This window comes from Python bivittatus, unplaced genomic scaffold (assembly GCF_059951505.1).
Source record: "Python bivittatus isolate LINGU-HERP-01145 unplaced genomic scaffold, Pbiv_v1 ctg000410_np1212, whole genome shotgun sequence".
NCBI lineage: Eukaryota > Metazoa > Chordata > Lepidosauria > Squamata > Pythonidae > Python > Python bivittatus.
This window is the reverse complement of record NW_028277067.1, coordinates 11,403,610-11,419,351: the sequence shown is the minus strand read 5'-3', so window position 1 is coordinate 11,419,351 and position 15,742 is coordinate 11,403,610. Positions and strand designations below refer to the sequence as shown.

General features: G+C 39.0%; 1 protein-coding gene and 1 non-coding gene across 2 annotated transcripts; one reads left to right on the top strand and one right to left on the bottom strand.

The window, feature by feature from the left end:
* Positions 1–4,426: 4,426 nt before the first annotated feature.
* Positions 4,427–8,660, top strand: GNGT2 (G protein subunit gamma transducin 2). Its single transcript, XM_088143260.1, has 2 exons — positions 4,427–5,191; positions 6,909–8,660. Exons 1-2 carry the CDS (start codon positions 5,108–5,110, stop codon positions 7,032–7,034), a joined length of 210 nt encoding a protein of 69 aa, XP_087999386.1. The 5' UTR covers positions 4,427–5,107; the 3' UTR covers positions 7,035–8,660.
* A 6,151-nt stretch (positions 8,661–14,811) lies between these two features.
* On the bottom strand, positions 14,812–14,883 carry TRNAQ-UUG (transfer RNA glutamine (anticodon UUG)). Its single transcript has one exon. It is a non-coding gene; the product is annotated as a tRNA-Gln (tRNA).
* Positions 14,884–15,742: the final 859 nt, after the last annotated feature.

The following is a 15,742-nucleotide window of genomic DNA, read 5'->3' as shown; positions in this document are numbered from 1 at the left end:
AAAGTATCTGAGCTTGAGCTTCATTATCAATCCTTCCAATGAGCAATCAGGGTTGATTTCCTTTAAGATTGACTGGTTTGACCTCCTAGCAGTCCAGGGGACTCTCAAGAGTCTTCTCCAGCACCACAGTTCAAAGGCATCAATTCTTCGGCGCTCAGCCTTCTTTATGGTCCAGCTCTCACAGCCATACATTACTACTGGAAGATTTCATAAATACATTCTGATTAAGTCCTGAGTTGCTTGAGAATTGTTTCAGCTTAAATGTCCATACGTGATTCTTTTCACAGGCCACGCCCAAGCCTTAGGGTGAGATTCCTAGAAAGACAGGGTCATAGGAATTGCTAATAAAAGCATAAATTTGATACTGGACCTCCTTTTTTCAGGCAGTCCCAGTTAAGGTTCTATTCCAGGCAACAGTGGTCTTGTACCAACAGGTTCATTTAATTGGTCTAAAAAGCCATACTGCCTAACATTAATGTGGGCACCAAGCTTGGCAAAAAAGCTAAGCTTGTATTTTACACAAACCCTAAATTGGTGGAAGAGGAGGAGGAAGGGTCATACACTAACAATACTTTGACCTAGAGATGTTAGAATGTAGGGTGTGGTATAGGCTTACTGGAGGTCAAGAAACTGAAATTCAAAAAGGTAATATTCTTCATACGCTTTAAAAGTTTTGAAAAGCTGTGCCTCTGGGATAATTTGTCAATTATTACTCAATCCATCTTGCTATCAGTTCCCCTTGTTAGAAACTCTGTTGGCATTGGCAAAAGGAACATTGGCTGATTTAGCAGGTTCAAGCAGGCTACATTCAGTATTGGTGTCCCAGTGGTAAAATGCGCTGAAGGAGAAACAGTATTTTATGGATGCAGCACAGAGGGGGAAAGAAAGTTGTGACTGATTCTTATCAGGAGGGGTAAAAAGAGTGTAAATGGTTCCCTATGGCATCTACCTGCCAGACTGAAGTTCAATTCAATACCCATCTTTCACCTCTTGGATTTTGATTCTGCCCATGTTTTTCTAGGTTGTATAGTTCAAGAGCTGTTTTCCACGTTGACTTATCTGATCAGAAACCCCTTCCTCATAACTCACAAGACCTCTGACACTCTCTGGAGCCAAAACTTGGAATATTTGGTCAGTTGCGAGGGCATAATTCTGGGACATATGAAGATACTGTGGCTAAATTTAGCCATGGATTACTGTTGTTCCCAAGGAAGCTCGATGTGCCTACCAAGAGAGAAGGGGTAACCAGAGATTGTTTTGTACAGACACCCTCACTGATGTGAAGCTGGACCTGTGCTGCAAAGGATTCTGGGAAGTGTTGTGATATCCCAGTATAATCAACTAGTTGTTGTAAAGATAAGGGAGAGAAAATTGTGCATACTGCTCTGAAATCTTCTGAAGATGGAATGAAATAAAAATAGTAATCAGAGGCAAGCTTAGGGAAAACCCACTGAAATCAGTGGAACAAATTAATCATGGCTAACATTCCCACTGATTTCAGGGACCTCCTCTAAGCACAGTTAACTCTAGATCAGTTTCTAATAACTAATTCCCATTATGGAAACCCCATTCCCTGGAACACAGTTTGAAAGCCAGTAGTCTAAGATAAGTTTCTAATGCAAAAGCTCTAATGCACATTCTAGCAGCTACCATCCTACTAAACTCCTGGAAATCTTACAGAGACTGTAAGTTACAGGATGTTTTTAGTAACCATCCTGTATTCCAGCACAACATTTCTACATTTACATCACTCTTTTGGCTTCATTTTTTGAGAAAAATAAAATGAAATGCATTTTTCAAAATTTGGATTGACTCATGCTAAAGTACATAAAAAGTTTTTTTTGGATCTGATGATTCATCACTGTATCCACAGAATTTGCAAAAGTCTTTATAATTCCAGAACCATTATTTTTTTAAGTCCTTCAACCTCTCTTGGGATCAGGCCTGACCTTCCTCTATGAAATGACGTGCTTTAGGGCATGTATAATATCAGGACTCAAAGATGGGTAGACCTGTCCACATGGAGTCCTGAGTCTGAATCCTTCCCAGTTAACACCATACTGTAATGTTAGTGTGACAGAAGGGAAAGGGATTAAATATATAACCTGTGGAGTAGTGAGGGATGGGGGGGTTGGGGGAAGAGAAAGAGATGAAAGTGAGAACTGGTTTCCAAACAGTAAGCAAGATGTTTTCAAGTATTCTCCCTGATTGGAGGGCAGTACCATTTCAATGGTACTTCAGGCTGCCAAAGTCTTGGTAAAGACCCCATTTTAAAAACTTTGGTATGAACCACCCATTCTGTAAATTCTCACCATACAATTATATGCTGTACTGAGTTCAGCCAAAATCTAGACCCCTCAAAGCAGAATTCTCCCCTGGCTGTGCATTCACAAAGCACCTCAGGAAAGCAAAAGGGGCTGAAAGAATCAAAAATGGCTATTCTGTACGTGAAACAATTTGGGACTAAAATGGAGACAAACAGAATCCCAAAGCCTAACCTCATATTGTTTAATGACCTTGAAGAAGCCTCTAAAATGCTTTACCCTCGTTGTCGTCCTCAGTCTCCAAAATACAGATAAGGCTTACCTTCTGCCCAGAAGGCTGGAGAGGCTTAATTCATTAGCAAAATAAATCGCTTTGGATCTCATGGATGGAAAAAGTCTAGTGAAGGGCAACTTCTTACCTCCTGCCCCCAAATAGCAACAAGGTTAGAAAAATGTTATTCATGATTCATTTTGCAAAAACAGGTCAATATCCCTTGGGGTAAAAATATACCTGTGTGTCTATCTGTGTATTCCCATTCCTCTGCCCAAGAATGTAAGAAATAATAGTTTTCATCCCAACTGATATAAAGCAGTAAAGCATCGTTCCCCAACCTAGAACTCTCTAGAGATATTGCGTTATAGCCACTATTTTTATTTTTAGCTACCACAGCCAGTTAGCATGCTGGTTGGCTGACAATTGGTGTCTAACATACCTTCAATGTACTAGATTGGTGACAATAGAAACAAAGAATTGTCTTCCTAAATGTCTGCTCATAAAAAAAACTCAAGCATGTCCCCAGAGCTAAGGGGGTAAAATCTCTTTCAAGTCAAGCTCAGTTCTCTGGCTTAATGGACACATGTTTTTTTTTTTTTTAACTGCATATTGAACTTATTTGCCGTAGTCTTCTTCCAGGAAGTTTTTCTACTTTTCAGGACAGTGGTGAGATTTCCTGGTGACCCTCCCTGCAGGTATTAACCAGTTACAGACTTGTTAAACTGGCAAATTGGTTTTCTTTTTTATAAACTTTATTAAAATTCTACACAGAAAATAAACATTACAAAAATGCAAAAACATATACAAAAACATAAACCTGCAAATACAAAACTAAACATCTAACTTAAAAAACATATAGTCCACTTCCGCTGTTCACTTTTCTCACAGATCCATTAACTATTTCTTATTCTTTTATACCACTGTAATTACTATTTAAATTTTCCATTATCTCCCCTTATTTAATCTATAAAACCCTTTATCATCAAGCTATTTTTCTCTCTTTTTATAATATAATCCATAATCGGACTCTAGTCTTTAATAAAAGCCTCTGGAGATTTCTCTCTCGTTAGTCATGTCAGTTTTGCCATCTCTGCCAAGTCCATAACTTTAAATATCCAATCTTCAACATTTGGATTCTTTCTTTTCTGTGTTTTTCTTGTTCCCCAGCACTTTCCTGTGGCCCACAGGAGCCTCCAAAGATTGTGGTGCTGAAATTTGGCAACACAGTTTTTCATTTCTATTTTTTCAGTTCAGTGTGAATCATCTAACGCACTAATATACTGACTTTACTGAAAGAAAGAAAGCCAACTAATGAAAAAATGCTAAAAATCCCAACTCCTTCATTGACCCTACCACATTATTATCACATACCTCTGCTACCGTCAGAGGCTGCAAAGTTGCATTTTGAAAAGTATGATGATTGGCCACAAAACAGCTGCCCAAGTTAATCAGGGTAGCAGCATGTGATGGTAACAGGACTTTGAATAAGCCTCTTAACTATAGAACTGATTTAACTCAGATTTCTTTTAATAAGATTGAAAATCCTCACTGTCAAGATTGCATTGTGGCCTGGAAACAAACACACAAACCCAGCAGAGTCCTGAGCTGAGGGCCAAATTATATCAGATATTAATTAGATGCAAGTTACCAAGTTTTTAAAAATGAAATAAACCACTATGGACCTCTTTTCACTTTTGCTGCTCCTAGGCAGGATACAGTACTTCGTTGCCTCTTTCTCATCTTCTAGTCCTGGTTACAGCGTTCCTCCTCCTCTTCCTCCTTGGTGCTGCCAGTCAGGGCTCCAAGTGCTATCAGTTAGAATTCACTGTGCAGCAATTCTGTTTTTTCCTCCCTTAGAGATTAAAAAAAAAGATTGAGGAAGTGGCAGGAAAACACCACAGTCTTACAATTGGGAGCAGTCATAGTCTGGATCTTCTCAAATAATTCCATGAAAACAGCTGGCTGTTTAAGAATGAAAGCCTTGTCTAATCCAAAGCAAGGACTGCAGTTCTCTCATTTTGTCCTCTTAGGGGATTTTTGATCATATGAAAAATGAAATGGCAGAAAAGACAGGACAGTTACAAACGGAACTCTACAATCTCTGAACCTCTGAATGAACTAGGAAAGGGCATAATGGACATCTCTTCTGGAATTACCCCTGGACTCACGGTTTGTTTTTGAGGGTCAGTAGCTCATGATTCCTTGGGCAAGGACTGGATCTTGGGGCTGATGTCCCTTGACCCTGAAGGATCATCCAGAGAATTAGCAAATGATAAATCTAGAGGCAAACAAGCTCAGCATCAGTAGACAGAATAGGGCATGTTTACAGTTGATCATTTCATTATTTTTGCTTTAAAAATATATTCTTTCTCTTAGAAAATGCTGCTTCTTCCCAAAGCAGACACATGGGAATCCAAGGGGAGCTGAAGTAAGAGATCAGCTAGATTCACGCCTATTTATGATGGACTGAATAAGCCATAATTGGCTGTGTTTGTAGCTGATTGACAAATGGGCTTTTTGTTTGTGTCTAGAGAGTTAATATGGATTGGTATTTGTATTGCAGGGCAACATGGCTCAGGATATGACTGAGAAAGAGCTAAGGAAAATGGAATTAGATCAACTGAAGAAGGAAGTGAAGACTGAAAGACAAATGGTAATGAGTTTCAGATGTACCTCTAGTAAAAAATCAGCACTTCTGCATCAACAGCACTCCAGATGTGTTGGTCTACATAGCTTTGTGTTATGCTGGCTCAAACGTTATAGGGACTGATATGCTGATTTTCTCTTGTCCAGCCAGTTGGTGCCAGTGTAGTCAAACTTTCTGAAACACAGAACATTAAATTGTCAGAGAGAAAGAAAAAGAATAAGATGAAATAAATAAAATACAAAGAGCACAACCCACTGGACTTACACGAGACACACTGAAATAATTAATAGTGATGCAAGAATACCACACAGTGTTGTAGTTTCCATATTTTAAAACTGGGTCTTCCCAGTGCATTTTATCAGATATTATTTATCATTCCAATAATTTTTCATCTGAATAACTATGCTAAATTTTCATGTTTAAAACACAAAATTATATTAAGACAATGTAAATATGTTTGCAAACAAATAGAGTCCCCAACAGTTTTAGTCACTGGGCACATCTAGAATGTTGGTAGCAAGTTGCATGCTATCAACTATCCTGGATTGGCTAAGACAGTCAAGTTGCAGGAAGAGGAATCAGCTCATCTGAATCAGGCTGGGATGCAGGCTTGATATATACTTTTCAAGTTGCTGGTATTGCAGAATATACAAGAGAGAGCACAGCATTCCTAAGGAACATACATGTAAGAAGGATCTTTCTTGCCTCCTCTGGTGATGAAGCTGTCCAAGTGGGAGTGGCCAGGATATCTCCATCTTCATCTTCATCTCCATCTCCATGGAGGGATTGGGGCTGCAACTGAACTTCCCATCTACTAATGACCTACAGGAAACCATCCTGTGACATGTTGGGGAAAACATCATTAGCACAGAGCAGACAAAATTATATTTGAATGGAATTCATGTTATCCCAGAGTTTCAAAGATCTCCCTACCAAGTACTTTGAAGAAGTGAGACTTGATAAATTATGGCATAGTTATCCAAACTGCAGGTTAAGTTATTGGGCAAAAGTAATGTCCAGTTCTTTCTTATTTTGCAAAATTTATGTTAGTCATCCCACACAGTAATGTTTTCTGTGAAGGTATTTTCAGCACAGTTATAAAAAATACAATCTATGTTAAAAGCTACTTAGGGGAATCAACAGGACATAGCATAAGCAGCGTATACAGAATATACAGGTATTAAAAACTTAATAAATTCAACAACTACAACTGTATTGAATAGTCACTGATCACTGGTCAGATCCAATTTCAAGTCTCCCACATGTGAAACTTGAGGGCAGAAAAAATGCTTCTTAAAAGGGTGGGAAGACTAGTCATTGAAAAGTTTTGGCCTCAAGGAAGATTGCTCCCATAGTGCCAAATGCAGCTTTAGACTCCATTACTAAGATCTTCTTTTGAATCTATTTGTTTAGGGCTTGAGAAACAGAATGAGGGGTAGTGAAAAAAAGCAAAATAAATTACTTGGAAATTAGTCATTTTGACTGTACAGAAAACTGAACGCAGTCAAGGTTGTACATTTGAGCCCTTATTTAGAATTACAACATGGGAGAATGAAAGAAAGCCTTGCAAAACTATTCTTGTTCATTCTCTTGTTGGAGGGTTCCTCAGTGAACTTGTAGGAGGGGTCCCCATTAATTTCCTAGGACCATCATACTATTTGGATGCTATATGTTAAGAAACAAAAGTTCAGGAAATGAAATTCTACATCTTTTCTTCACATAGGTCTCCAAGACAGGAAAAGAACTCAGAGATTATATAGAATCTATGGCTGCAGAAGATCCTCTCTTAAAAGGTATCCCAGAAGACAAGAACCCATTCAAGGAGAAGGGAGGTTGTACAATAAGCTGACCTTGGCCCCACCAAAAGAAGATCTTTGTTGCTGTCCTTATATATTAGGACTGTATGAATTATGTTTATCCATATACAATGAGTCTAAATCAGGATTGGGGAACCTATGGGCCTCCAGATATTACTGAAGCACAATTTCCAGCAGCTCTATGTAATGTGATCAATGCTGGGGTCTGACATTCAGCAATATCAGAAGGGCCACAGGATCCCCATCCTTAGAGATTTTTGGCAGGATGGAAATTAACTACACCACAGAAAAAAAGGAAGTGAAACAAGTTCACGACCAAGATATATATAGAGGAGGAGGACATCTATTTTAGGACTTAAGTCTATTTGTTATTTTGTAAATAGGTAGTCTTTATAAATTATATATTTCCTGAAGAAGTCTGAGCAGGGATGTCCTCCAAAATACATTATTATTCTATGTTCTATGATTTAATTGCTGCTTTTTTAAAAAGTAGATTTCTGAGTTTAATTATTCTGGGTGTTTCGGTTATTTGGGGGGGAAATGATGCAGGCTACAAATAGAAAAAGAATAGAAAAAAGACTACTCATGTGAATAGAATAGAAAGGAATAGAAAAAAGACTAATCGTGGCATCAAGAGGCTGCCTGGAAGGGAACAGGTTGCACTACCTGGAAGGCTTTAGAAATTTGATCTAGAACTGAAAGTTGTTCACTTTTATTTTACAGGTTTCTTAGAAAGTTACATCTGTGACTTCATAGCTTTCCTATTTGCACTAACTGATTAAGCAATATCTTATTATCAGATGTCTAAACCAATGTCTCTCAAGCAATGCAACTTTAAGATTGCAGACTTGAACTCCCAGAATTCCCAGCCAACATGGGGCTGGGGAATTCTGGGAGTTGAAGTCCACACATCTGAAAGCTGCCAAGGTTAAGAGAAACACTGGTCTAGACAACAGACTTAGTGAACAGGTATTTCAGTCTTCACACACGAGGAGGTCTTACCACAAAGCAAGTTGAAGGCTGAAAAAATCAGCCACTCCACAACAGAAACTCAGTATAAGAAAGAAAGTTATGGTGAAAAATAAGGGAATGATGTTTAGTTACCATCACTAGCTACCTCTCAAAATATTCTGGGAACTATATCACATGTTCTTAAGGCTCAGTTGTTCAAATCTGTGTAGCAAAATCTCAATTCCTGTGTTTACTACAGCACAGAAAATTAGTTTTGAGAAGAAGCTGTTTGAAAAGACAAGACTGCAGATGGAAAGCATGTGCAATTCTCCAAGCTGAGCTTTGCCATGTTCCTACCAAGTTAACCCCTCATCCCATTGTTACTGTTAGTTCCCAGCTCTTACTCCAGATAGGATGTTCATCTTCTCTACCTGATTGAGGCAAAAGAACTGCAACTGCAGGGCATTTAGAAAAATGGCGATAGATAGATAGATAGATAGATAGATAGATAGATAGATAGATAGATAGATAGATAGATAGATAGATAGACAGACAGACAGACAGACAGACAGACAGACAGACAGACAGACAGACAGACAGACGCACGCTCAGTACTATTATCATCGGGCTATGTTTTTGTAAAGCAGTGCATTTCTTCCCATCATGCAACATCACTGTATCTTATATAATAAATGTTTAGTTCCAGAGCTGGCTTTTGTGAATTGTTTTATGAAATACAGATATGACTCTGTAATAGTTTCAAATAAAAATGCAGATTTTTTTTTCATACAGCACTGAAATAGCCTGCTTTAATGTTATTCATCCGATGGAAGCTCAAGCAAGTATTGTAGGAGGCATGCAGTTAAGGCATGAAGAGGGCAAGGAGAAAGGGGGATTTGAGCTGAAAATACCAGGCTTTGGGAAGAAAATCATGCTGCCACTTTCAAAGTTCATTTATTTCACCTCAGAAGTAGAATGGCTAAGTAAATGTACTTAATTCTATATGCTAAAGTTAGATTTGTCCATCTGGGCCCTAATCCATAAAATGCAATCCCAAACATAGTCCATATCGATTGTGAGCCCCACAGAAGCACTTCAAGGGCGTGGAAGAGTCAGTGCCAGGCAACATGCATTTTTCTTATACTCCATTTGTCCCAAGTTATTGATTTATTTACAATACTTACACAAAGAGATTATAAGCACCTCCCTAATGATTTACACCATGACAGCAGCTCCAAGTTCCAGACCTACCGTTAGGCAAGATGTGGCAACTACCTCAGGAAGCAGATACTGGTATGAGGAAGCCATGAGAAAAAGGGGTGGTACTTAGTTGTGTGGTCATGGCTGCCATCTTGACTTTTTGATCCCCCCATGGTTGCCTCTGAGGGAAGGCAATTGTGTTATTTCCCCAGGTCATTCCTCCTTCTTGTAGGACAGAGGGTCCACCTCATAAACAAGCCCTTTACCAGTGTTAAAATAAAATTTGAGAAAGTCTTCTGTGCACAGAACCCGAGAATGCCATTTTGCCCTTCTCCTCAGGCCAGCCTTGAGGCTGCAAAAGATTTGGTCCATGTACCTGTCACCCCTTCAAGGTGGGTCAGGTCAAGAAACAGACTCCACAGGAATGCTATTTTATTGTTTTATTAACAGCAGCTTGAAAACCTGTCCAAATCCTTCCCTGCCCCCTTTTAAGATCAACAAAGGTTGGGCTGTTCTGAGTCTCTTGGTTGCCCTTTCTGTTTTCCCAGGGCTGAACAATTGTTTCACCACTTCTACCTCCTTCTCGAGGCCAGAGCTAAATTCAGTGGTGTGCTGGAACCGGCTCACACTAGCGTGTGAGTCAATTGTTAAAGTTTCTGCAATTTTGCGATGAGAGCACAGCTGAGCCTCTACACCAGTGTTTTTCAAACTTGGCAACTTTAAGATGTGTGGACTTCAACTCCCAGAATTCTTAGTTTAGCACACCACTGTCTAAATTCCTCTACATACCTGAGGATGGACAATTTGTGAACGGACAAACCAGAAAACACATGAAATGGAATGTCTGCTGCTGCAATGCTAGGACTGTGTAACCAGGTGTGTGTAACTTGGCCTCTATTACTACTGAGTTATGCACAAACTTGACATTTAATCTCCAGGACAAAGCAACATGGCACCAGTTCGTGGCATCCATTTTCACCTTTGTCTCAGGATTAGTACAAAGCTTTTCTCAAAAATCCCAATGGTAGCCATTCATTTCTTGATCAAGGGGGGTTGGGGGTTGGGGGGGCATACCTCTAGTTCTGTTGTTGCTGTTGTTGTTAATAATTTTATTGAAGTTTTTAATAAACATAGTAAAATTATACAAACAAAACTAGAACAAAAAAGAAAAGTGCAGAAAGTGCAGAAAAAAGAAAAGAAAAAGAGTAGAAGAGAAAAGAAAAAGGCAACAAAGACAATAATAAAGAAGAGGCTTCCAACCTTCATCACACCAAGCATAAGCTAATATACTAACTTTCACCCTCTTTTAAAGTTACAAATAAAAAAAAACTCTTCTCCCCATAGCCTAACTTTTATCTATACGCAACCCAGAAATCTTCATCTTTTCAACCTTAGTTCAGCAAAAAGTCCATTAGGAGTTACCAGAAATATCAAACAAATAGTTTATCCCTAATCAAACAGTCCAACTGTATATTTCTTCTTTTTGCTCTGCACAATCTTGACCTTTAAATTATTCCTATGGCATCACAGGATTTGATCTTTCATCACTCTTTGGCATTTAAAAGGAGTCTTCAAAGCTTTCATCAGCCTACTTTGTAAATCCCCTAAAGAGACATTGTCCAGGATTTCTTGTCACAGCTGTTCCATGCACAGATCCTTTTCTTCCCAAAAAGGTTGCCACGAACACTACACGGGTGTGCCCATGAAGTCACCAGGCACTCCATAAACTGTCAGAATTGAATAAACATTTTCATAGGGGTTTGAGTTTCTGAGCCTTTCTGATTTGACTTTGGACACATCTCAGCTTTGTTGACGAAGTAGGAGCAGAGATCACAAGGAGAAATTTATCATAATTTGATAGAATCAGGTTGTCCTGAAGTTAACCAATTCTGATGTTGTATTTTTAAACAAACGTTCAAAATTGAAAAGCAGATTTTGGATATGAATGGCAGAGTGGGTAAATCCACAAAATTATTATTTTTCCCATAAATGCAAACCCAACCTTTTATTTTAGCCACCCATCTGCAGAATGGGGATGCCATGCCAAATCTTCAGATAGTTTTAAACTACGTCAGTCATTTTCAGCTGCTTGAAATGCACTATTTAAATAATATCTCTCTTCATAATTCAATTATTTTCACCCATTCCTAAAATTTCTCAAGGTAAAGTTTGCAAAAACATGATGCTTTTAACATATTACTTTTGCATTAAATAACTGTACATCTTGGTCTGCATGCTGTTTTAAAGAAGCCTGGAGTGGAAATTTGCTGTTCAATTACAAGTTCATTATTCTTATTATTTGACAGAGATGCAGATTTCATTTCTGAAAGGTACACTTATCATACAAAACAATATTTTGGGAATAAATTTCATAAAAATGAAATGGAATGACTATGTTATTACCAGGCAGTTACAATGTGAAGTTATAGGAGGGATCTGAACCAGAGTATATTTTACTGTGATAGAAGAACAACCAAACTTTTGGTACATTCTTGTTGTTTATTCTGGATAGTTCATCAATAAGTAAGAAAAACATAATTGTTTTAACAAAAACTGAGCATATGCATTATACTCCCATTTTTTTTATTAACAATTTTTAAAAATAAAAATAAAAATGGGTAATTCAATAAAATCAGCAACATTAAATAATGGTACCGGATCCAATATTTTTCATATCTGTCTTGACTTTATTCAGATTCTGGAAAAGAAAGACAAGGTTTCCAACTTTTCATTCCCAAATTGTTCAGTTTAGAATGAATTACTACAAAGAAGCAAAATACTCTTTCCATAGCAGCAAAAGAACCTATTACCATTAAAAGTGGCAATATCTGAGTTATCCCTTCAGAAAACACAAACTACTTCAGGGGCTCATGCTTTGCCCTGAAATTTAATATATTAGAATTATAGAAGAATGACTACTGGGTGCCTATGTCATATTCAACTCCTTTCTCTCTGCAATTAAGGACAAACCCTAATACTGAGCATCGGGAAAGTTGGCTAGAAAATGAGCTGGAGACAGCACTTGTTCCATTCAATTTTTTTATAGTGCCTGTGGTTTAACTCACTTATCACCCATTTCTCAGTTGTCAGCTATTTTTCAAGGTTGGTTTTTTTCAAACTGCATCAGAAATGAAAGTTATTTCTCTGAACTTTGTTCAAAGCTGTAGAAATAGGCTTTAGGATAGTTAGAAAATGAACCATGCAGTGCTTCTATTTAGTCATATATTGAGAACTTTAACTGTGACAGTACTATTTTTTCCCCCAAATTTGCTCAGAAATTGTCATCAGAAGCCAGTTCTTCCACAAATATGTTCCTTTGGATACCTTGTGGAAAATTAACTTGCTTTCCCCTGCTTTCTTCAGAACAGCTGCTGCAAAGTAGTGATTTCAAAAGTTCTTTGCAATGGTATTACATTAGTCCTTGTTGTTGGACCACTGAAATCTTTTTCCAGGAGGTGCATTACATAAGCACTACTATTTGTTTCAGGAATTTTTTCTTTTTTCTTTTTCCCTCATCTGAGATACACTTACAGCAACATCCATGATAAAGCTACATACAAGACAATTCAAATTATTTGAGAGCTTGTTATAGCTTTCACTGCTACCTCTTGTAAAGGTTGCACAGCATGTGCATTTTCCTGATTGTTTCAGTAAGGAAGGTACTCCTTTCTTCTGTTAATACAGAAGTATATATGACTGATTCATTGTGGATACTGCTCCATCTATCAAACCTCAGGGTAACAATTTCCCCCTCTATGAGTTGCACACTTGTCATATATTTTTCCCCAGCAATATCTGTTCTGTTGGGTGGAAGGTCTCCTGATCAAAGTGACTGAACCATGTCAATAAAATATACATTCTCAACTAGACAGAAAGGAATTTGTTGCATAAATAAACTGAGCACTCTTTTCATTGATTGCTTCTTCTGTAATCTGTTGGTTTTAATCTATGATTGCTGATGGAGGAATATGTGTGTGCGTTGTATGTTTCCTATGGGAAATACAGGTCTTTCTGACATACACAATTCAGCTAAAATAAAACCCACTGCTACCTCTCAGGTAATTGAAATAGTAAACCCAAGTGGAGAGCCACTCAAATCTTGTATTTGGAGGACTGATCCATCTAAACCAGTGTTTTTCAGACTTGGCAACTTTTAAGACGGGTGGACTTCCACTCCCAGAATTCCCCAGCCAACACACTGGGAGCTGAATTCCACACTTCTTAAAGTTGCCAAGTCTGAAAAACACTGATCTAGACAAAAGATGACAATGCAGTTCATGCGTCTATAGCTGTACATGACTACACATCCTGATCAAAGTGGAACAGAACATATATCTGCCTATTTGCTTTTAATTAACTGCATTCTGTATCCTTGCTTGCCTTACTTATAAGAAGTGCTGTATGGAGTCTTTTTTTACAACCTGATGTCATGAACAGGCTTGTTTTATATGCTTCAAGACCAGAAAGGTATTCCTTCAAATCATCATATGGCAGAAATGTTTTCCCAGTTTTTCTTTGAGTTTTTAATTCAGACTCCTTCTTGCCAGATCTCAGATTCTCTACTGACTGAAGTTCATTCTTTATACTTTTAGACAGAGATCTGCTACAGTCTGTCCACTTACCTCTCATCTCATCTCTGCATTAGCATTAAGAGATAAGTAAACAGCCCTTGGCAACTAGAACAGAATGTAATTAGAAGTAACTTTACACATTAATATTTCTGAGCTAGGTTCATTTTTTATGAAACATTAATTTTAGACTGATTTAAATAAAAAACATGATTAACATTTAAAAATATTTATTTACCCTGATTCTTATTTTTCCATCTTCCAGTTAATACCCAGCATTGTACAATATTTATATATTGCTTTTGTTTGCCTCTTTGGTAAACCAAACCTGACGTTTAAAGGGCCAAAAAGCAGATGCTGTCAAACGACGGTGACCAGAATGAGGGCGGTGGAGAATAAAACTCGACAGCATGATTTCTGCATTTAATTTTTGCATGTAAGGGCAACATAAAAAGGTAATTTCAGCAAGCGCGTGCTTGCATAACTACCTACCAACCTGTTGAAATTTGCTGTTCTGCACCAATCCTGGCATTGCCGCAGAAGGCCACCATTCTAAATGAAATTGAAAGTAAAAAAATAAAAACTTGCATCTTGATTCCCCAGTTCAGTTACTTCGAGTAAGAGTGCGGGAGAGTAGGCTGGCTTTCTCAATGCATCACCAAAGATAAGATTATGAGACGGTAGGAGAAAAAAAAGATTAGAAAATTAAGACCGAGAGACGCAGGTTTAAAAAAGATAGAAAGCAGGAAGGACAGACTTAAGCCGCATGCGGTTTTTTCTTTGCTGTTGAAGCGCAAATTGCGCTTTCCCGTTTTAGCCAATAGTTGAATCGCAGCGGGAGACACTCTGTCAGCGCTGGCCAATGAGAAGCAGAAGAATCTTCTTTTGGCAGCTCCCCGATTCCCCTCGTTCCATGTACTCTCCTGGGCGAAAGACGCACGCATGCGCAACAGCCACTCCTGCTGGTCGCGAGCGCAAAACGCACCCTCCTCGCTGCTGTTTCGCCCGCGAGGTCATTTTGCCTTCCAAAGGTTTTTCCGAAGAGTCTCTCGAATTTATTAGGAACTCCGTAAAGCAAAAATGTCTCACGAGGTCCCACCGAGATTTGAACTCGGATCGCTGGATTCAAAGTCCAGAGTGCTAACCATTACACCATGGGACCTGCTGATTCGTGAGTGTAGCAGGAGTCTTTCTGAGTCCTTGTTAACATACGTGTTTTCTCGCTACATTGCATTTTTAGGCGCAATCTACCAAGCGACCAGACGCGTCCATCGGAACAAGCAGCGAAAGCCGGGGGAGGCGGCGATACCAGCAGGACCAAACAGAAGCACCTTTCTCGCGCGCGGATCTGCGACGCTGGCTGCTCAGCGGCATCAGCGCTTACACCACAGCTCCCATAATCCCCGGAAGACGTGCTGGCTTGAAACGCGAAGCCGACTGGACGAAAAGCGGGGAGGGAGAGAAAACCCGCCCTCCAGCGTACGGAAGGAGGGCACGCTTCTGGGGAGGCCTTGCGCGCCACGGTGGGGCCGATCAGCCTGAAAGTACAGGATGGGAGGGCGGCCAGGAGCCTCGCTTACGATGGTCAGCCGCGCAGGGCTTGTCCAAGACGTTGCGATGTTTGGTCCCAGCCCCGAGAATTGCTGCTTTCAGAAGCCCCGTCCTGTTCTTCTCCCGCGTAGCCTTGTTGGAAGGCGCTGCCTCTGGCTGCTGACCCTCCCCTGGGCCCGAATAAGATCCTCGAACCTTTTAGCTGGAGGTTTCCCAGTAATCAGATCAATCAGTTTATTACAGCCATAAGGCCAGGCACAGTAACATATCCAACGGTAGGTTACGTACTTACATACATACATACAGAACAGAAAAACAATGAGTACAATAAAATCTAAGGATGAATAAGTACATGTATAATAAAATAAAATAAAAAGTATTATAAAAAGTGATGAATAAGTGTTGAAACTTAATTAATGGTGTAACATATTATACAGATGGTAGCACAAAACTGGGCAGCTTGGAAGGGT